The sequence below is a fragment of the Typopeltis vanoorti genome, chromosome 13 (genome assembly GCF_054136105.1).
Source record: "Typopeltis vanoorti isolate ZY-2024b chromosome 13, IOZ_Tvanoo_1.0, whole genome shotgun sequence".
Taxonomy (NCBI): Eukaryota; Metazoa; Arthropoda; class Arachnida; order Uropygi; family Thelyphonidae; genus Typopeltis; species Typopeltis vanoorti.
This window is the reverse complement of record NC_143561.1, coordinates 77,828,389-77,852,886: the sequence shown is the minus strand read 5'-3', so window position 1 is coordinate 77,852,886 and position 24,498 is coordinate 77,828,389. Positions and strand designations below refer to the sequence as shown.

Genomic DNA, 24,498 nt, shown 5'->3' with positions numbered 1-24,498 from the left:
GAAGAAGTAAAGGAAATTTAAACATTTTTTCACATTACTCCCACCAATAAAAGACTGCAAACCTAAAGTGCATTAGTACTGTGGGGTGGGCTAAGGCTTTTTTTTTTCTCTATTTTATTAATTTCATATATTTTGTATTTATGTTTTTTACACAATCATTGCAGGTCTCATTCCATGGCAATGAAATTCATCTCAAGACATCGCATGTGGAGTTTGAATCTGATGGCTTTTGGTTGGAGAGCAAATATACTAAACACTCAGCCAACCAGACCGATACATGCCATGTATTTTATACAATGTAACCAAATACTCAGCAAATAATATACTTTATTATTACTTTCAAACCTCCAATTGTCACAAGATATGGCACTCCATCCACACTATAATGACTGTCATACCTCATGAATTCAACATCCACCTGAAGCAATATGTATTCTGCTCCACAAGCTGTAATGCAAAAACAGAAATCAATAATAATTATTATTAATTCCTGTTTTAGTTAATTATTAATGGTAACTACTGTTAGAGAAGTAAACAAAATTACACAATAATAACCACAGTAACAAACTTGAATGAAAGTACAAATATTTCATACTGAAAATAACAGTACATCATTAGTGGGTAGAAACAACAAGCAAATCAAAGAACAGGAATAGAAGGTACATACAACAATTCATTTAGCAATTAAAAATGGTTTCCACAGGAGGTTGCTTGTGTGTTTTTCAATAAACAAGTAATCATGTGGCTACTTGGCTACTTTAGCAATATATCCTCTATACTTCAACTCTCTATATACTACTACTCCCAAATCGATGGCTTCATCAAATTCCTGGAGTACAGTTTCCAGCTTGTTAACTTTGCATCCCATAACTTTATGTTTCTCCACATTAAACTGAATCCATTATCTTTTGCCCATACTGACAGCCTATTTAAATCAATCACTCTACATTGCCCTGATCATTATTACTCTACCTAATTTTGTCATCATCCTTTATCATTTATGTACAAATTAAACAGTACTGAACCTTGCATCACACCACTAGTCACCAGTTTTTGCCTTTGCACAGCAGAATCATCATACAGCCATTTTCTTTATCCAACTCAGCCTTCATTCTATTATGAAAAGTTAGTAAATTACTAAGGCATGACCAACCCTTCACAAAGTCATGTTGCCCCTCACAGAGTATCATGTTCTTATTCACCCATTCTTGAATTCTTATTTTGACCAATTTTTTCCAGTACTTTCACCACCACTCCTGCGATTGATTGGTCTATAACCTCCCTTATGCAGGGAAATTATTTTGCCTTCTTTCCACTCCCTAGAAAGTCTACCTGAACTGAGACTTAAAGAGCCTAGTCACAGGCATTTCCAGCTCTCGTGCACATTCCTGCAAAACAAGAGCTGATATCCCATCTAATCCCACAGCTGTGGGATTAGATGGGATATACACTGAGATTCTGTAATATCCTAAGAACCTCCAATTCATCCATCACTGTTCCCACATAAATCTCTCTCACATATGTTAACCTCACTTGTATGATATACTCTTGCAAAGTGGTCATTCAGTAACTCAATTATTTTATGTTTCTGTCACCTCGTGACCATTAGCTCTCATTAATTAATCTCCCATGGTCATTCTTCCTCCTACTTGCAACGTAATGAAAGAACTCATCAGGATTTCCTTTGGCCAGCCCAACTAACTTCTCATACTCTGATTTTGCCTTCCTTGCCATGCTGGTCTTTCTTGCCTGAGTCTTGTACTGTTCATGAGTTTGCTGGTCACCTTTCTCTTTATATACACTCCACAACATTTTCTTCTTCTGCAACTCATGCTTGGTGATATTAGGCGTCCATCTAATGCTTACCTAATTAACCCTCCTTATGTTAGATATGCGATTTAATATTGCTTCCTCTAGATGTCCCTTAACTACCTCCCATGCATTACTAACATCCTTCCTCCTAATTTTACAATCTCCCAAGTCACAACTGCATAGTTACTTTCACCAATCAGAGACAATGTGGCCACCTCAGTTACAGATAGCTCTTCTGATCCTATGATCAAGTCCAATACTCTTGCTCCTCAAGTCCCCTCCATCACATCCAGCCTCAAGTAACTACCTCTCGGTAAGCATATAAATTCCATTTCCTTCCTGCCATGTGATATTTCTTCCTTCCAGTCTATATCTCCATAGTTGAAGTCCTTCATAATGATCACTCAACCTGCACTCATTGTACTAATTCTTCCAGATCATCCTGGTAACCCCCCCCCCGGCCTCTACCAGAAAACCAACTGTATATCGTCTTACTGACCTTGATCTCACACCAAACTGCTTCAAATGAACAGCCATCCTGTCTATCTCCTGTTCTTTTTTGGCTGCAATTCATCTGCTATTATCAACAGTGCCTCTCCCCCATCCTATCTTCTCTGTCTTTCCTGAAAATACTAAATCCTTTACATTCTATCCCTGTAACTGCTGTTAGCCAATTCTCACTAATGCCTATAACTTTCGGTGAGATTGCACTAACCAATGCCCAAAACTCCTCCCTATTGTTCCTGATACTTCTGATATTAGTACATAGTAACTGCAACTCATCTGCAGTTACTATGTACTAATATCCTGCATCCTGGTTCTGTCACCTGATTCTAATGTGTGCCTGATATTGAGGCTACCATGAACAATAGCATTCTAGTCAAATATATCAGCAGCTAAGTTATTTAAATTTATGTAAGAGTTCTGACCACTTATACCCTTGATGTCTTCAATCCATTTCCTTCTAGGTCTTCCTGACATATCTTTCCCTCTGCTCTTCTGTTTTAGAGAATTTGAGGAAACCTTTTAGTAGGCATCCTGTACACATGTTCATACCACTAACTCTTTTTCTCTGATTTTTGTTATTTTTGAAATATTCTAGTCTAATTTTTCTCTAATTTCCTGACCAGTTTTCATTTCAGCCCATGATGTTTTATTTATTTTCCTCAAATTCTTGTTTTCAAAGCAATATACGTTTTTCCTTCTGTTGGATAACCCATGTCTCTGCACCATAAAGAAAGATGGGAAGTACAAGTGAACTATATATACTTTGTATTTATTAACATGATTTTAATGTAGCTGATCAAATAGTTAACTTGCTTACTGCAATGTGGTAATCCTTGGGGAATTACATAAAAATAATTGTATATTAGCTTAAGTTTATTTATAATAGCATTCCTATGCAATACAAAATTGTAACAGGCAATGGCTATTATTGATGACAGCAATTTTGCCACTTGAGTTTCACCAGGTAAAGGGCATGCACGTTTATTGCAAATTTTATGAACAGTTGTTGCCATCAAAGGTTGGTTGATTGGTAGAGTCTCCGCTACTAATGGCTCATGCAAGTTAAGCAAGTCTGAGTGCGGTTAGTAGTTGGAAGGGACCAATCGTTCGATGCTGTTGGCACTCTACTGAGGACTGGCCATTCTCACAGGATTAACTTCGGCCTGACGTACGTCAGACCTCTGCACCCTCGAGGCATGTGGGAATATGACATGAACAGCTGTTGGGAAACAGAGAAATGCTAGCCAGCAAGAAAGAGAAGGGAGCTGGAAAGGAGAAAACACTGCTGAGTTAAATTCTGATCTTGTAAAAGTTTCTATATGCATCTTTATCTACTCCCGAAGGAGGACCTGTGAAGTTAATAATGAAGAGCAGTAAAATACATTAAGCCATCATATATCAGAGTGTGAGGAATCGTTTTAGGGAGAGAGTGTTAGAGAGGATTTCAGATGGACTGGAAAGTGTACAAGATTGGTGGAAACATAATTCAAAAGTAATCCTGAGCTGTGCAATCGAGGTGCTTGGTGAGACATCTGGAAAGATTAGAGAGCAGAAGGAGGGTTGGTGGTGGAATAATGATGTACAAGTGGCAGTGACAGCTAAGAGGAAGGCAAAGCAGAAGTGGGATGAGTCAAGAGTGGAAGAGGACAGAGAGGTGTACAAAGAGAGAAAGCAAGAAGCCAAGAGAGTTGTGGCACAGGCGAAGGCCATGGCGTATCAAGATCTGTATGATCAATTAGAAACAAAGGAAGGACAGAGAAAAATTTACCAACTAGCGAAATGTAGAAATAAAGCAGCTAAGGACATCTTACATGTGAGGCAGATCAAAGATGCTGAAGGAAGAGTATTATGGAGGGATGTGGACATAAGAAACAGATGGAAAATATACTTTGAGGGACTTTTGAATGAGGAAAATGCAAGGACTCACAGAGGAGATGGGCAGCCTTCTGAGGGGATGGTGCAGAACATCAGTAGAATGGAAGTGACGGAGGCCATGAAGAGGATGAGGAATGGAAAAGCGGTGGGGCCCCGACAGAATTCCAGTGGAGGCATGGAAGGCACTGGGAGAAGAGGGAATTGACCTGCTGTGGGACCTGTTCATGAAAGTTTGCCAACAGGAAAATATACCCGAGGAATGGAGGGAGAGTACTCTTGTTCCCATCTACAAGGGTAAAGGGGATGCACAAGACTGTAAAAATTACAGAGGAATAAAGTTGATGTCCACAATGGAAATCCTAGAAAGGGTTCTTGATGGTAGATTGAGGGAGGAGGTGGAGATTGCAAAGGAACAATTTGGCTTCATGCCTGGTAGATCAACAGATGCTATCTTTGGGTTATGACAGATGATGGAAAAATATCGAGAGAAACAAAGGGAGCTACATCTGGTATTTATTGATCTGGAGAAAGCATACGATAGAGTGCCAAGGCAAGAAGTCTGGAGGTGTCTGAGGGAGAAGAAGGTGCCGGAGAAATATGTCAGGTTGGTGCGGGAAATGTACAGAAATGTGAAGACAGTGTTCGGACCTGTTTGGGACAGACAGAAAGTTTTCAAGTAACAGTTGGCTTGCATCAAGGGTCAGCATTAAGTCCGTTTCTGTTTAATATTGTGATGGAGGTGGTAACAGAGGAGGTGAGAGAAGATGCACCTTGGACAATGTTGTATGCAGATGACATCTTGTTGTGTGTAGATTCAAGAGAAGAAGCGGAAACTAAACTGGAACGATGGAGAAAAGTACTGGAAGAGAGAGGTATGAGACTGAGCAGAAGTAAGACAGAGTATATGTGTTGTGCAGTGGGCAGTGGTCAGGAGACAGATCTGGAGCTGGAAGGAAATGTCATCAGGAAGGTGAGAGACTTTAGATACTTAGGTTCAACAGTGGAAGAAGATGGAAGAGCTGAGAAGGAAGTGGGATGCAGGATACAAGCGGGTTGGAGGAACTGGAGGGAGATGGCTGGAGTGTTATGCGATAAGAGGGTGCCGATCAATCTGAAAGGCAAAATTTATAGGACAGTAGCGAGGCCAGCTATGACATATGCTATAGAAACTGTGGCCCTGAGGAAAAATAACATCAGCAGGATGGAAGTAGCAGAGATGAGAATGCTTAGGTGGATGTGCGGTGTGACCAGAAAGGATCATCTGAGAAATGACTGTCAGGGGAACAGTGAAAGTTACGAACTTAGGAGCGAAAATACAGGAGGCAAGGTTGAGATGGTTTGGTCATGTGATGAGGAGGGAGGACGAATATGTGGGAAGAAGGGTCATGCAGATGGATGTGCAAGGAAGACGGAAGCGTGGGCGGCCAAAGAAGAGATGGAGGGAGCTGGTAGAAGAGGACTTGAAGATGAAGAACTTGGATGTGGTGACAGCCCAAGACTAGAAGGTGTGGAGGAGACTCATAACAAACAGTGACCCCACTTAAGTGGGAGAAGCTGTAGAAGAAGAAGAATATCAGTGAGAATGTTATGTGCTCAACTGGAAGCAAACGACATATGCTCCATGAAGCATAATCAGCAATAAAAATTATTTTTCATGGAAATGCCTTTGGAATTACTCAATTAATAAACTCCTGTTGTCAGAGTGACTGTCTTCATGCCTACTACCATTAAAATTGGAAAAGACACCAATGGACTAATGTACTCTTTACAAATTAGTTTTGGTATTTCCTTCAATTCTAGACAACACTTGATCTGGAATGAAAGTGGTACTGCTTACCATTGTGAGAATGTTCTTGAAAGATATAGATACAGCTGTGCTGGGGTCATGGTGTGGGAAGGTATTATGCTTAATGGACAAACCAAGCTACAAGTGCTGATAAAAGGGACTATGATTGGTGAATGATATTGCAACGAAATTCTTCATGTTCAATTGTTCTGTGGTGCTGTAGGCAAAGAATTCATTTTTATGGATGACAATGCCACACCACATCATACACGAGCAGTGAAGATACTTCTGGAGACTGAGGATATTAATCAAATCAAATGGTCAACATGCTCCCCAGATCTCAATCCCAAAGACCATGTTTGGGACACAAAGGGAGTTGCATTGCTGCTCAAAATTCCCCCTCTAGAAAACAAACAAGGACTTATCCTTGCTATGAAGGAGGAGGACTAGTTTGTCTCAAGAACTGTGTTAAGCATGAGAGCTGCATTGCAGTTTGGGGTGGACATATTCCATACTGAAATGTCTCTTTTGCATCGTTTTCTGCAAGCATTGTACATTCATTCCTTAACTATGTCCTTAGGAAATTTGTAACTTTTGCCAAAAATGTATTGCAATTTAATTTGTATGAAATGTATAACACATTTTTGTGTAATATAATTTATTAGTATGCTGGCAATAAATTTATGTCCATATTTGGCTGCAGTCATGAAAAATTTTTAATATACAGCTAAAAATGTAGTTTGTCCATAGCTTTTGGTCACCAATGTATTAGCTTTGCTCTTTTCTCCAATGTTTCCAAAACAGTTTTCTTATGTATGGTGTTAGTTTCCTACTCTGCTGTTTAGATCTCCAACATTTCCTTTGTCTTTGGGTTAGTTGCCTTTTCTAATGCCTCAAAAAAAATTTCTCCACTTCTTCCTTTGTATAACCTTCTGTGGGACCATAAACACAAATAAGTCTCATTGTCCAATTCCAGATTCTAATATTTGCTCATGTCACTCTACTTGACAATGTCTGCTATTCAAGATTATCCTCATATTCTGTGTCAAATATACACGGAACATGAGGTCAAATATACACGGAATAATTCATGATCATTATTGCTGATATAAAATCTTGCATTTGTTGCTTAGAAGAATCTGACCAATTTTTCTGCTAGTTCCATCTCTTCCATCTCTAGTTCAATACTTCCTATACTGATGGTACCAATCTTGAATTTTGGTAATGCTGAATTGAGGTTTTCACTGGTTTATGCCACTGGTTTTTCCTAACAAAAATAGTCAGGGTACCTAGTTTCACCAGAGAACACTCCAGCCAGCATGAGATTCCATCATGTTGTGCCATCATATTTTGGTTTAGGCTAACAATAATACCATTTGGTTAACTAAATCTCAAATTGCCAGCCCTTCCTTGTTCATTCAATATCCAGATAGATACTCGATAATGGGATGCAACACGAGAAGATGAGGACTGAACATTAGGTCAGATGTCCTGGTAAGTTCTTAGAATTTCTTAGAAGATTACATGGACATCTCCTTGTTATCCAGGTTTGTTCCTGTAAAAGTTTTTACTTAAATTGTTTTTATTTTGGAAATAAATGAAGCCAGGAGTCGCTTAAGGGTCAAATCCAAATAACTGGAAGGAGAACTCCACATTGTCTTTACTTTAAGGAATGCAAAGAACTGAAAGGGGATTCTAACCTAATACCCAATCCTCAGCTTCATGTCAATTAGGTATCTATTGTTTACCAAATAAACAACGATGGACTGGCAATTTGGCACTTAGCTGAAAACTGTACTCTCTATTGAATTAAACCACGAATACATAGTATACATGATAAGATTTCATTCCCTTTGGGGCATCAGATGTTTAAACAAGCCCCCCACACACACTGTTTTTGTCAGGGTACCAAGATGAACAGCGAAAAGTCAGATTCTGGAAAAAACTTCAACTGAACATCTAGAAGAACTGGAGATAGAAACCATTGATATAAGGGGTATTAATGAAAATGAAATCAAACTTGCAGAAGAAGAAAAACCAGAAAAGTATGTAACACAAAACATGTACGTAACTGGCATTATGGAGTCAAAGAAAACAAAATCAGGTGAGATCTATAAGTATATGATGTTATATACGAGCAATAATGATCAATGAAAGGAAGGAGTGGCAATAGCATTCAATACCAAACCTGAAGATAAATTTCTTGAAAGAATGAAAGTAGTTTTCAAGTAGAGTTATGTAAACAAACTTCAAAATGGGGAAATGGACAATGAAACATTTATGCCTAAGATCCCAGAGAAGGTCCTTTAAAGAAAGATGTGCAAGAACTTTTTGAGTCATTAGAGCAGATAATTGATATAAAGAAAATGGAAAAAGTGGTCCTTGTTGGAGATCTAAACAGGAGAGCAGGTAATGAAGCCTATCAGGCATACAGCAACATTTTGGGAAAATGTGGAGTAAAGAGCAAAGCTAATAATAATAATAATGTAGATATTGCTAGATATTTCTGCTCAGGATACAGACTCTTCATTACTAACACCATGTTCCAACATAAAAATGTCCATAAGTTCATATGGAGAGAAGATTTGAAATAGAGAAGTCTCACTGACTATGATTGCTGGTTAAGGAATAGTGTACAAAGGATTTGAAATGGCAAGTAACCATTACTTAGTTCTAGGCAGGGACAAATGCTGGTCTTGAAATTCAAGCTTACTCTTGTTATCATTCAGGGAGTGAGAGGTGTGATTGAAGTCTGATAAGCAGAATAATGAATTACTGACCATTTAAAAGTATACAGTTAGAAATTTATGTACATTTAATCATACAAATACAACAATTATTTTACAAATGATATTATTATTATTACGTGACACCTCCAGTGAGTCCAAAGACTCATCGAGGGAGAGTGTGCCAACAGCATCGAACGATTGACCCCTTCCAATTACTAACCACGCTCAAACTTGCCTTAACTTTTTGCGTAAGCCATTAGTAGCAGGGGGCTCTACCAATCGACCAATCTTTGCTTCTGTATCTTTTTCAATTTAGCTACTTGAATATAAATTCTACCCTATGGTTCTTCTTTATGAACTGGTCAATAACATCGTCATAAAAAAGTTGGTTGTAACTTAATTTTCCCAAGCAACATGCACACTTGTAAAGACTGGCTGAAGCTCACTGGCTAGAGCTACATTGACTGCGTACGGCCTGTGTTTAAGCAACAAAGTGAAACAACATGAAGGGAGCAGATATGGCTATGCACACGCATGAAATCACAGCAGTGCAGCGAGGACCTGGAAGCTCCGACAACCGAGTAAGTCAAGGTAGCTTTGACTAGACAAGAAAGCATCGGCCTTCAATACACAATGCAAAGCTCAATTATTGCCAAGCAAGCTTAAGACATCTTCTGTCTACAAAAATAAAAGCCTAAATGGAATGCTTATAAATGCATGCATTTATTAACAAATAAGTACTTCTCAATTAATGAGCTTACATAGCAAGCATGGAGAATTCGCCCCTGGTAAGATAAAAATGAATATCACATTGAGAAAAAATAGTATATAAGAAAGATTTAAAGTTGATCAGCTTTTACAGGTAAATTGGTAACTCGACTAAAGAAACATTACTGAAGAAAAACTAACAGGTTTGAAAACAAGAACCAAACCTTGGTGTCTTGGTGGCAAAATCTTAAAAAAAAAAAAAACTGATTGATTCAAGTAAGAAGGCATGTCATGAAGTTCTCTGCAAGGATAGAAAAATAAGAACACCGTGGTAGACAGGAGTTAAAGAAGCAATTGTGCAAGTCAGCAGATACCCTTAAAGAATACATAGAAAATTATTTGAGATTTAAGCTACGTATAAAAGTAGCTAAACAAAAGTCATGGGAAGAATTTTTGTAAAAATATGGAAAATAAATATCAAGAAAGTTTAGAAATAGAGGAAAAGTACTGTAGAAGGAATCAAGGATGATAAAGATGACATGAAAGCTGAAGATAAGGATAAAGACTATTAAATGAAACAAACAGTGAGAGAACAGTAGTAGAAATTTTTCAAGAGGAATACTAATAGGAGTACATATTGTTAAGGTAGAAAAAGCCAGCAAAAACTTGAAATGTGGAAAGGCAGCTGGAGTAGATGATATTCAACCAGAAATGCTCAAATATGGAGGTATTAAGTTTTGCAGTAGCTACACTACATAATTCAGAAGGTCAAATTCCAGATCAGTGGAGTAGAACTCTCATAGTTCCCATATATATATATATATATGGGAACTATATATATATATATATATATATATATGGGAACTATATATATATTATATATATATATATATGGGAACTATATATATATATATGGGAACTATATATATATATATGGGAACTATATATATATATATATATATATATGGGAACTATATATATATATATATATGGGAACTATATATATATATATATATATATATGGGAACTATATATATATATATATATATGGGAACTATATATATATATATATATGGGAACTATATATATATATATATATATATATGGGAACTATATATATATATATATATGGGAACTATATATATATATATATATATATATGGGAACTATATATATATATATATATATATATATATATGGGAACTATATATATATATATATATATATAGTTAATATATATAGTTCCTATATATATATATATATATATATATATATATATATATATATAAAAGGCTGAATGTGAGAATTACAGAGGAATTTCTATACTAAGTGTTCCAGGTAATATTTATGCAATTATACTTGAAAAGAAGTTGAGAAAGATTGTAGAAGAGAAACTTGGAGAAGAACAAGCATGGTTCAGGCCAAATAGAGATTATCAAGATCAGATTTTCACTTTATGACAAATAGTTCAAAATCATTGGAACGTGACAAGGATTTGTATTTAAGTTATGTAGATCTGGAAAACGCATATGACAAAGTACCCATATGCTTTTCAAAACACTACAATGGATAAATGGAACATTATACAGAGTAATACAGTCCATATTTAAGTTGTAAGTCAAGTTAGACCTGAAGGAAATACAGGAAAATAGTTTGATGTAAAATTAGAGGTAAGACAAGGATGCACATTATCGCCACTGATATTTATTATCCATATGGATTGCAGTATGAAAACAAGTGCCATTAAACCTGATATTAGAATCGGAGATATCAAATTTAACTCTTTGTTTATGCAGATGATGATGTACTCCTAAAGAGATCCAGTGCAAGTCTTCAGGTTCCCTAACTAAATTGAATAACAGCTATAACAAATTTGGCATAAAATCAACAATAAAAAGATTAGAACTATGAAAATAGGCAGGTACATAGAAAACTTCAGCTGCATACTGAATGGAGAACCTACAGAATAAGTAAAATATTTCAGTTATTTAGGACAGTTTTTATGAAGATGGCAAATTAAATTTGGAAATAAAGAACAGAATAAGCAAAGCTGCTATGGGGAGCTAGTTGAATAAATTTATATGGAATAAGGAATATGGAATTATTCACCCAAAGATTGGCAGAATAAGTGAGACATGGTTGGAAGAGGACGACATCCTGACAGGAATAGAGATGGAAGGGTATGATGTGTTTTGTGAGGATAGAAGGGGTAAAAAGGGAGGGAGGAGTGCTATTGATGATAAAGAAAGAGTTATATCCATACAAAGTAGAGATGCAAGAGGGAAATAGTGCCAGTGGTTTTGAGGCAGTATGGTATGAAATAGAGGTGAATGGAATCAAATACTTGGTTGGATGTTGCTAAACCAGGTAATGTGGATGGTGGCGATAATGAAATGTATAATCAAATTAGTCAAGCAAATAAGAAAAGGGTGATCATTATGAGCAATTTTAATAATGGAAATATAGACTGGAATGATGAGATAGCAACTGGAAGTAAAGAAAATGAGTTTCTTGAGTTTTTTGAGGGATAACTACCTCAGACAGTATGTAACAGAGGGCACGCAAGGATTAAGGGTCTTGGATTTGGTCATCTCATCAGAGGATGTAACTATAAATGAGGTGTCAAATCATCCACCAATTGGTGAGAGTGACGATGAGGTGATTACGTGGGTGGTTGCCAGTAGTGTGAGGACCTCTGTGAGAAAAGGGTATATGTGGAACTACAGGGGGGGGGGTGATTATGAAGAGCTCAGGAGACAGCTTGCAGGTATAGCATGGAATGAGGAGTTGGAACAGAGATCAATGCAGCTTTGGGGATTTTCAAAAACTAACTAGTAGATACAATGTCTAAGTATATTCCAAGGGTGAGAAGGTTAAATAAGGTAGGTGTGAGATGGATGAATAAAGAGATTAAGCATGTGATACAGAGAAAGAGGGCATTGTGGAGGCAGCATAAGAGAAGTGGAAATAACCAATTCCATAAGGTCTACATAGACCAGGCAAGGAGGATGACTTGGTTGGTGAGGGTAGCTAAAGAGAGGTATGAACAGCAGTTAGCTAATGATGGGGAGGAGAGACTGACTGTAAGTGAAGAAAGGTCTTTCAATCTTGTGAATGTGACTTTATGGAGAGATTGAGAGCAGTAGATGATGGGGAGGAGAGACTGACTGTAAGTGGGCAAGAGGTATATGGGGAGTTGAGTAAACTAGATGTTAATAAGGCTGTGGGACTTGATAATATATCGCCACGTATTCTGAAGGAATGTGCCAGGGAGTTGACACCTGTCTTGACATATTTTTTTAATACGAGTCTTGCACTCGGTCAAGTCCCTAAGGAGTGGAAGGTGGGCAAGATTGTGCCATTTCATAAAGGAGGTGATCGAACTAAAGAATCAAATTATAGACCTATCTGTGTGTGTCAGGTGTTGTGGTTAAGTTGTTGGAGAAGCTTGTGAGAACTAGGATCCAGAGTTAGGTTCACAACAATGGTATTATCATTGATGGACAGCATGGATTTGCTAAAGAGAGGTCATGTTTTAGTAATCTACTTGCTTATTGACAGAGGAGAAGGATACACAGTAATATACTTCGATTTTGCAAAGGCTTTTGATAGAGTACCTCATGATAAATTGATAGTCAAACTAGAGCAGATGGGGTTGGATATTAGAGTAGTGCATTGGATTGGAGACTGACTATCTGATATGTATCAACAAGCTGTGTATGGGGGAGCGATATCCAAGAAAAGGAAAAATCACAAGTGGAGTGCCTCAGGGGTCTGTTTTGGGGGTCATTACTGTTTAACCTGTATATTAACGATATAGGTAAAGATTTGGATAGAGATATTCAGTTGTTTGCAGATGATGCAAAGTTGGGACGAACCGTGAAGAGTAGTGAAGATGTTGTGGCCTTACAAGAAGACTTGAATAAACTGAGTGATTGGGCATGGAAATGGAGATGTGAGTTCAATGTTGCAAAATGTAAGGTTTTAAATTTTGGAAAACAAAGATGGGATGCAGAATTTATGCTTGGTGAGGATATATTATTGGAGGCAGAAGAAATAAGAGATCTGGGGGTGATAGCGGATAAGGATCTGAAATTTAGGGGACACATAGCCAAAATTGTGAAGATAACACAAACACTTCTGGGAATGATGTGGAGGACATTGATGTGTAGAAGTAGGGAGATTCTTGCTCCAGTGTATAAGGCTTTGATTAGGACACACACATGGACTATTGTGCCCAGATTTGGTCACCTGGTTTTCAGAAGGATGAAGATATGTTGGAAAGGCTCCAAAGGCAATTGACGAAGGTAGTTTCTGACCTCTGGAATGTCAAGTATGAGGAAAGATTGAGAAGATGTAATTTGCAGAGTCAGATGGACAGGAGGAAGAGGGGGGAGATATGATAGAGACCTATAAGTTGGTAAGGGGTTGTTATAGGAATGCTGGAGAAGTTCTACAGAAAATAATGGGAGATCGGGGGAGAACCAGAGGTCATCCCTGGAAACTGTATAAAGAGGGTGTGAGTAGGGGAGTGAGAGGCAGGTTTTTTTCGTGCAGAGTTATGAATGATTTGAATGCCTTGCCTGAGAGTGTGGTGTCTGCAAGGAGTTTGAATGTGTTCAAGGCACAGTATGATGAGCTGTGTGTGTGTGTGTGATAAAAGGACCTCCCAGATAAAATTACCTCCAAGACCTCATGGAGTCCTTTGACTCCATGAGGTCTTGGGGTAATAATAATACGAGGGAAATTAGTCAAAGAAGCACCAAACTAGCAGTATGTTAAAAATATCTGTGTCAGCATTCAAGAACATGTGAGCAGAGCTAATCTAAGGTGGTACGGTCACTTAAATAGAATGGGTGAAGAAAAGTTAGCAAAACAAACAACTGTTTAAACTTGTTGGTAAGTTTTTTATTTTTTATCACTAGAGGGCAGGCTAAGAAAAAAGATTAGTTAACAACGTAGATGTAATTTACCTGTATAGAGTACAACAGCATGTAGCTTGGTTCTTATACACATGTATCCTTCTGATGATGACCCCAATACAGGGATCGAAACATGTTTTATTATTAATCAGTAAAATAATCTTTTCAACACGTGTGTTTTGTGTCCCTAAATTCATAAATATGTAAACTTATATGCTGGTTTGAACTCATGGGTGTTAATGGAAAAAATACAGCACATATGTATATAAACCACTAATCATTCCTATATTTCATCTCAGTTGCTGAGACATCATCAAGGAAACAATATTAAAATTGCAAAAATACATACAAATTTGCATGAACACTATGTCAAAAAGATTAGGTTCAAAGCCTAAAATCCTATGAGGGATGCCCTCTATGGATGCTATTGGCTAACCGTAGCTGTGTTGGAAGAAGTCTTAAGAATTACAGTTTTCCAAATTTTGGGATGTTTAATACAACTATATTTATTAAGATTAGGTTGGTTTTTAATTCTGCTGATGAGTCTAAAAAGTCTTTCAAATTTGTATTTTTTGTGGTGAAGCATAGCAGTTTTTTTTTTTATTATTATTTATTTGATTCTGTATAAGGTATCCAATAAATGGACAGCAAGCCCTGACTGACCATACTTATATTTTTTATGTTCTTCTAGATAATAACAGATCTCTCAAGAAAGATCTTGAGAATACTGATAAAAGTACTGGAAAAGTCAGTCAAAGAGAGAATTCAGGAATGGGCGAATAAGAATATGGTACTCTAAATTACAGATGCCAAATAATTATATTCTTGGTTTTATCCTTTATCCAAGTCTAAGCAAACAAAGTTTACACATGAAGCATCTTCAAAACTAGGCTACTTGTATATAGAGGCTAATGACTTCTGGAGAGATTGCTGAGATAGGCATCTGCAGAGAGATTGCTGTTCTGAACGAGTCAGTGTGTCCCAGTGTGGATGATAGCAGGGGTGGCCTCTTGTGGGAATGGGTACTTGGGAGAAGGGGGATGACATCAGGTAACACTGAATCCAGTGGAGTCTAGAGGGGATAATGCTGGGTATAGAAACAATGGCATTTTTATGCTTTATACCAATGCCAGCAGTATTCAGAATAAAGGAGAGGAATTGGTGGCACTGATAGCATCAGCCTGGCCAAAGATTATTGGAGTCACAGAGACGTGGTTGACAGAAGAGGATATAATAACAGGAATAGAAGTTGCTGGGTATAGCATTTTTCGGCAGGATAGGGAGGGAAAGCATGGTGGTGGAGTACTGCTTATGATAAGTGACGACCTATGTCCTCTAAGAGTGGAGGCGTTGGAAGGCTGTGTCACTAATGATTTTGAAAGTGGAGGTGGGCAAGACAGGATATTTAGATGGGTGTTGCTACAGAACAAGGAGCACAGAGGGTGGAGACAAGGAGATGTTGAGACAGTTGAGCATGGCAAGTGCAAGAAAAACAATTGTTATGGGAGATTTTAACTACAGCAGTATAGATTGGGGAAAGGAAGATGCATGTAACAATAAGGGAATGAAATTTCTAGAATTCTTGAGGGACAAATGTCTTAGGTAACATGTAACAGAGGGGAACAAGAGGTTCAAGAGTTTTGGATTTGGTTATAGCTTCAGAAGAGCTGATAATAACTGAGATGACATCTCTCCCACCAGTTGGAGAGAGTGACCATATGGTTTTGACTTGGAAAATGAATAGACATGCAAAAGTATCAAAGAGATAGGAACGTATGTGGAATTATAAAACAGGTGATTATAATAGTCTTAGATGTCAACTTGGGGAAGTTTCGTGGAGGGAGGAATTGGAAGGCTGGAATATCATTAGTGCTTGGGAAATTGTGAAGGAATATTTGTTAGCAGCAATGGTAAGCTGTATTCCACGAGTGAAGAAGAGAACACAATTTGGAGTAAAGTGGATGACAAACAATATTAAACAGGAGCTACATGCGAAAAAGAGGCTATGGAAGAGATATCAGGAGACAGGTGAAGAGAAGATGCATGAAGAATATAAGACACAGGCTAGAAGAGTGACTAGTATGGTAAAGAAGGCGAAACCGGAATGTGAGAAAAGATTGGCCTTTAGATCCAAGGAAAATCCTAGGAAATTTTTTAGCTATGTGGCCAGTAGGAGGAGAAATCACTGTGGAAGAATAACATTGTAAGATAAAAATGGGAATAGAGTGACTGATGCAGAGAACATAGTGGAATTGTTCAATGAACACTTTATTGGAGTATTTCATCCTGGAGGAGTCAATTTGAGTACTAGAGAGATAGAGAAAGTTCGAGGTTTAGAGGTGCAGGAAGAGAGTGCGTTCCACATAATGAGTACTCTGGATGTTAGTAAAGCTGTGGGACTGGGTGGTATTTCACCACGAGTTTTGAGAGAATGTACTAAGGAACTGACAGTGTCCTTGACCTGGCTTTTCAATGAAAGTCTGGCTGCGGGAAAGGTGCCCATGGAATGGAAGGAAGGTAAGATAGTGCCATTGCATAAGGGCAGTAGCAGACTGGAACTGTCTAATTATAGGCCAGTTTGTGTCATCAGTAGTTAGTAAGATCTTGGAGAAAGTAGTGGGTGGGACCATATACAGCATTGGACAGATGAGGGTAATGTTATCAGTGAGAGTCAGCATGGATTTGTGAAGGGGCACTCTTGTTTTAGCAATATGCTAGCCTTTTATGATAAAGATACAAGAGCATTAGATGAGGGAAAGGCATATACTGCCATTTTCCTAGACTTAGCAAAGGCATCTGACAGGGTGCCACATGATAAGCTGATATTCAAGTTGCAGCACATGGGGTCTGGATGTCAGATTGGTCAACTGGATTCAGGATTGGCTGTCCAATAGGTATCAAAGAGTTGTGTATGGTGGAGCAATATCAAAGAGGCAGAAGGTTACAAGTGAGGTTCCACAGGGCTTAGTACGGGAACCTATATTGTTTAACCTTTATATCAATGACATTGTCTGTGATATAAAGTCACAGACAATGATGAAAGTCTTGAGGTTTGGGACACATCGATGGGACGCTGCATACTCTATGGGAGGAGTTAAACTGGAGGAAGTAGGAGAGAGAAGAGATCTGGGTTTGATGATTAATAGAAACCTGAAATTTAGAGGACATATTGCAAAGATAGTGAAGGTAACGCAGAGGATTGCTGCAATAATTCGAAGGACACTGTCCTGCAGAGATAAAATGGTTATCATTCCTTTGTATAAGACTCTGATCAGACCACACTTAGACTATTGTTCTCAGATCTGATCCCCAGGATTTGAAGGGGATAAATTAACTGTGGAAAGGGTACAAAGGTGGATAACAAAGATGGTGTCGGGACTGTACAATGTTAGTTATGAGGATCGGCTGAGGGAGTGTGGACTTCAGAGTTTGGTGGATAGAAGAAGGAGGGGTTGAGAGTTTTAAACTGCTGAGAGATGGTTACAGGGTTGACACTGGGGAGTTCTTTCGCTTGGTTGAACAGCAGGAAGGAGTCATGACAAGGGGACATCCCTGGAAGTTACGAAAGGAAACTGAGAAAGAGGGTAAGGTTTCTTTGCATGGAGGATGGTTGAACCATGGAATGCATTGCCTGATGGAGTGGTGAGAGTGAGAACAGTCAATGCATCTAAGGAGTGGTATGATAGACTTGTGTTTCTTAGAAAGGAGCTCCCATGATGAGTCTTTTGACTCCATGGAGGCCTGAATAATAATAACTTCACATCAACTGCCTTAGTAATAATGCAAGTCATCTATAATGCAGTTTATTAAGGTCTCATCAATGGGTGTCAGACCCAGAAGAGATATCAAGGGAAAAGTAATGAAGGTCATAATTCCCATATACAAAAGGTGTCACACCTTATTAAAATACTCTGGATTAGAGATACATGTTGAAAGTTTTTTTACTTGGTTATACCATACAGGTATCCCTTGCTTAACGCAGTGAAATTAATTGCAGCAATTCCTTGATATACGCGGCAAGAGTTTGGTTTAACTTGCCTTCGTGAGTAGCTGTACATTCATATTACGAGTGATATTCTGCACTGTTTTTTGCTATCAGTTTGGTTTAACACGTTATGTAAAGGTTTGTGATATTTGACAGTGAATTGTATCTGAGGGATACTGCAACCTCCGATGTCAGTATAGTATGGTTTAGTCGGGTTTTTTTTTTTATGATTATTCTTTGTTCAATAATTTCTAGATTGTAAATGAAAATAAACCATCATGTATTACTGAAATAGAGAGCCAAAGGCTTATTTATCATACATGTCCTCTAGGAGATGTGCTTTACATTATGGAAAATACTAAGGAAAGTGATCTGGAGCTTACTCCACCTTTACTACAAGTTGCCCATAAGGTTGCTTATGCTTACATCCGTCGAAACTTTTGGTTACTATATATTCAGCACGAAACTCTTGTAGTTTCTATATTCGGCTATGGAATAATGTTGGATGCAATATCCACTTAATTTGTACCATCATGTATTATATTTGCGGTGTTTTTTCTTTATGTTTTATTGCTTGTTTGCCGAGGTCTGGAGAGTCATTTTGCTTATTATCGTAGAAACTATAACAAGTTTCTACGATATAAGTTTTCTATAAATATAAGAAAAAACTAAAACTGTTCAAACGACTCTTGATAACTTCTTTTGATAAAAAAATTGCAGTAAATAATGTAGGTACAAGTATTTATTAAACATTTACTTTGCATTCATTTTTTATCCTTCCTAAAAGAGTACCATACAAAATGAATTATTAATACAGTAATCGATCATGGACGAATTGTAATTTTCGATAATAAAGCAATTGATGTGAAATCATCAGCCTCTATATACAAGCAGCCATTGATTATTAGATTTGATTAACATGATTTTGATATATGCGGTAACATCGAGGGATTAATTAACCGCATTAATCCAGGGATACCTATATATTATAGATGCCAAGAAATTATATTGTTGGGTCTTCTGGAACTGGCTCCCACTGACAAGACCTCAATAAAGGTCGAAACTGGTCTAGGAAGTGGCCCATCCCATAATGTATAACATTATACATGCCCGTAAGGATATGTGCATTGCATTATGGGATAATAAGGCAACTGATGTGAAATCATCAGTATCTATATACAAGCAGCCTAGTCGTGAAGATACTTCACGCACAAACTTTGTTTGCTTACACTTGGATAAAGGATAAAACCAAGAATATTTCTTGGCATCTATAATTTATAATAAAACCAAGTGAAAAAACTTTCAACAAATATGTTACTCGTTTTTTTTTTTTTTGGGGGGGGGGGGGGAAGCATGGCCAAGAGTGACAGCTAAGTTGAATAAAAGGAATAAATACATGATGATACTCATGGATTATGCGATGTGATCAAATGGGAATGGATGATACCAAAGAAACTGAAGATACCCATAAGAGGGTGATGACTGATGGACATATACCAAAAGGCAGAATGTGGAAGAAGAGAATCCAGGAGGAAACAGGTGAATAGCAGTGTGCCACAAAACTCTGTGCTTGGACCACTGCTGTTGTTTGTAAATAAACAATACAGGAAATGATTTGAAGAGAAATGTAATTTGTGATCATGAAAAATTGCGAGTAATAGTTAACGAAGGGGTTGTAGAGACTTGCAGGATGATTTAAATAGACTAACAGTACAGGAGAAAGATAATGTGTGCCAATTTAATGTTGGAAAGTGTTAAATTACACATTTTGAGATGAAAAGACTACAAGCTTTGTACGACACTGACAGAATCATATTGTCTGCGCACAGTTGAGAGAACCATAGCTGGCAGTTTGCCAAAAAGAGTCAATTCATGTTGAAAGGGAGAAATGAATAAGAAATGTATGAATTTGTCACCAACACACGAAATTATGTGCTTTCTTGTCTCTTGTTGTACTAGCTTGATTTTTGTTATTGCTTTTTTTTTTTTTTTTTTTTTTTTTCCGCAGTGATTTTTTTTTTAATATTTATTTCTAAGATGTATCCTGTCAACAAATTCCAGTGTTAAACCTTTCAGTAGTGCTTGCAAAAGAATATTACATAATATGCTGGTATTCTGCGAAAAAGAATCATTCGAATCCTTGTTCCATTTTTATTCACCAAAATGTGCAAGTGAAATTGTGGCCACATCGGAGTCAACTGTTAAAAGAATTCATAGGGATTCAAAAGGTGAAGATCAGCCAAAATTTAACATAGCCTTGAATGATTTTGATGTAGACGTTATAAGAACTATTCACGAATTTTACGCAGTCGAGAAAAATGTGCAATTTTAGAATAGCTTGAGTGCATTTGAAAAAATTTCTTTTTCTGCACAATTATTAATTTTTTTATACAAAACTTCCATAAAAATAAATTTTGCTTACAATATTTTTTATTTTATACCTTTTTAAATTTTGTTAATACTATACATAAAATTTTCCAACTGTTATACAAGCAAAATAGCACTTTAAAAACTAGAATGTTCATAAAAGAAAAGCTAATTTACCAACATGTAATAGTAAACAAACTCATCCCACAAGATGGATAGATTACCAGAATGGATTTGCCTTCTGCCATATGTAGAAGTGTTTCAGAGGTTCTCTCATCTGTGGTCAAACAGTACTCCATAAAGCTAGGGTTTTGGAGTATTGGCAGATAAAGAGTTGAAATTCAGAGGATAAGAACAACAGGCAGAGATAAGGAAGTTATCGTTCCTCTTCATAATGTATTGATATAGCCACATCTGGATTACTGTACTCTGGTCTGGTCACCTGGGTTTCTTGGGGTTGATGAAATGGTAGGGAGGATTAGATGTGAGTGACCAAGATGGCAAGTACTCTGCAAAATGCTGCTTATAATGAAAGATCAAGGCTTTGTAAGTTACAAACATTGGTTGAGAGGCAAAAGAGAGGAGATATGATAGAAACATTTGTTACTAGAAAAGTTTTTAGCATTCATGCAGAGGAAATATTTCAGCACTTGACTAGATTGGCATAACAAGAGGTCATACCTGAAAATTGAAAGTGGTTAGCAAGGGTCCATGGACTAGATTTTTCACTTGGAGAGTGATGAAAAATGGAATGGGTTGACAGAATCAGTTGTCAATGCTTTATCTGTCAGAGTTTAAGAAGAGATATGATAAATATTGTGTGGATAATTTCTGTCTCATGCAATGAGGTATTTGGACTCCTGGAGATATTATCTTTAATATAGTTATATAATTATTACTATAAATCTAAACATTATTCAAGTATGCATTTCTAATATGTATGTATGTTCACATGTAAAACAGAGGAGTGGAGATCAAGTGTACAAATGGGATGAAGAAAGAGAGCAAATGATTTACAATTATGCTTGGTAAATATGCCAAACAGATCATCCACTATGTTTAGTGAATTTTAACGGTATGGATGCGAATACAGATTGATAAGAAAATAACTATTTATTGACTTAATTGCTAATATTTTGCTGGTATTCTATCCAGCATCTTCAGAGCACACAAAGAGTTTGTTACAGTAGTGGGACAACCACAATCCAGTATAACAATGGGACTAGTATGAGCAATTGTAGTGTGCAACACTAAAATCCTAATTAAGCACCATCTAAGTTGGAGAAAAAAAAAAAAAAAACGAAAGAGAAAGCAGGTATTAATTTGGTCTCGGGATGACTGTCTTCCAAATCTTTGGTAGATTTATACAGCCATACTTGTTGAGGTTTGGAGTATGTTTCAAGGCTTCTGTTGATTCCAGGAACAACCTCTCTGACTTATAAAAGCTTATGTGCACTTTTATTTTTTTTCAATTGATCCTATGTGCAGGGGTATCCAAAGCATGGTCTGCTAATTGCTTGTTCAAAAAATAAAAAATTATTATTATTTTATTTTTTATTTTTTTCAACTTAGATGACGCCTAATTAAGACTTTAGTCTTTGTGTTGCATGCCACAATTGCTTATACTAGTCCCATTCTTTGTGTGCTCTGAAGATGCTGGATAGAATACCAGCGAAATATTAGCAATTAAGTCAATAAATAGTTATTTTCTTATCAATCTATGTTCGCATCTATACCGTTAAAATTCAATCAATATGTACAATGAACACATAAGCCTTTCCACATGTTTAGATCATCTGCTATTTTTGAAATTTGCTAAACAATCATGGGAGAATGTTCTATATTCTGTTCAAATACTTAAATCAATAAACCTTCACTGATTTAAACTGGAAAGCCTATGGCACCGGTCATAAGGAACAACCTATGGATCACATTCAAGAAGGTAAACATTCCAAATCAGCTACTGTCAGCAGTAAAATGTATCAAAACAATCAATTAGCTGTAATATGAAAAGGTTACAAAATGGAAACCAATAAACAGGAGTCCATCAAATATGCCCAATGTCACCACTCATATTTCACATTTATAAAAATGAAATAGTAAAGAATGGAAAAAAAATATAACCAGAATTTAAAAGATTATGAAACTATACTTAACATCCTGTTGTTTTAAACAGGATGTTAAGATGAATGAACATTCACAGCAAGAAATGAAGATGAATAACAGATAAAATGACAACCACTGCTTTTAAAGGTCTACATCTAGTCATAAATAAATCATGATTGAAAATAACATTTTATAACAAATTAACTGCTTCAAATACCTTGGATGCTCTATATCACATACAAAAGAAGCTGACACTGATAACAAAATTTCAAAACTTCCTAAAGATAACAGGATTATTAATAATATTTTCAACCTTAACTAAGTTTAAAAACAAGTTCTGGTAAAATCTTCTGTACTTTACAGAAATGAACCATAAGAACTGCAAAAGAAAAAGGAATAGAAACTGGAGAAATGAAATTTCTATCAAGGACAGCAGGCTATATTCTCTGGGACCAAAGAGAGGAAGTACGGATGTAGAGAACTAAAAATAGACTGAGCATTAGATAAAATATATGAATACAGAAGGAAACTGATTAAACATTATTACTGCACAAGCACCTCTAAGGAGTTTGAAGTCTCGCCGTGGGAGACGTAAAATAGAAACACAATATCTATCATACCTCTGCTTGAATTCGTTGTCAGACAAAGCACTCATAACTGACTCTGGCAATGAAAAATCTAATCCTCACACCCTTGTTAACTACACTCTTACTCAATATACAGGAGACCTATCGTTCTAGCCTCGCTTGCAAAGTTCTGAAATATTTCCTGTGCATCAATTCTATAAAATTCTTTTCTTAACTTAAATGTTTCTATCATATCCCCTAAATTTTACCTATCAACCATAGTTTGAAGCCTACAAACATACTGAAAAAATGAATTCAAGCGTACCCAAAAATGTAATTCACCATCACCCAGTTGGAGTACAGAGAAGTCGGGGATGATGATGAATTTTATTGTTGGTGAGTTAAGTGGTCGTTTGGGTGGGAAAGGATTAATCACTATTAGAGCATCAATTAAAACTCTGTGAGACCAGCTAACATAACCATGACAAGCCACTCATCCAATCACGTAAGATGAAGAGATAAAAACGGGGGGGGGGGGGGGTTCGGGTTTTCTTAACCTAGTGAATAGGCAGCATAAATTATAACTTCAAGAACTTCCAATAACTTACGTACCTGAACCTAAATAAACGTAATTACCTTAAACAATTACATTATAATTAACTTCACATATATATTTACTTAACGCACAGTAATTTAAACACGCAACCAGCGCGAACATTTCCTCTATAAAAACATTTCTAATACTACGCCCTCTGTACAGAATACTATCCTTTATTTGGGCGTATAAAGGTACGACGTAACGTGCTTTTCTGAAAATATACACACAAGAACCAAGCTACTGTATCAAGGGCCTCTATGGCCGAGGAAACAATACATGTCCATTATGGCATTGATTCCTTAAATCCAAGAAGGGTTATTCTGACTTAGAAAAAATGTCGTCCCACAGGTAAGCGACTGACCAGCATCGACAGGCAGATGTTGCATTCCACGCGATCTCACAAATGTTCGATGGGATTCAAATCATGAGAATTAAGCAGATGAAATATTTAAGAACAGACATTAACTAACAAAAAACTTACATCTGACTCAGATAGCTCATTCCATTCATTCACAAACCTCCAAGCAAAAAAATCTA

The 24,498-nt window shown here is 36.9% G+C and overlaps 1 protein-coding gene across 4 annotated transcripts in view; it reads right to left on the bottom strand.

Annotated features, from left to right (window-relative positions):
* The window catches only part of LOC150100302 (uncharacterized), a 69,158-nt gene extending 45,050 nt beyond the window's left edge, over nt 1-24,108 (bottom strand). The window contains exons 1-2 of one of the 4 annotated variants that reach the window (XM_090402977.1): nt 23,976-24,076; nt 399-447 (exon numbers count right to left, since the gene is read on the bottom strand). In XM_090402977.1, coding sequence (XP_090259103.1) covers nt 399-403 — 5 coding nt within the window. In that variant the 5' untranslated portion in view covers nt 404-447; nt 23,976-24,076. Of the gene's footprint in view, nt 1-337; nt 448-20,915; nt 20,997-23,975 lie in introns of those variants that run through there. The other 3 variants (XM_090402979.1, XM_090402978.1, XM_090402980.1) reach the window with 3 other exon arrangements.
* Between the last annotated feature and the right edge of the window lie 390 nt (nt 24,109-24,498).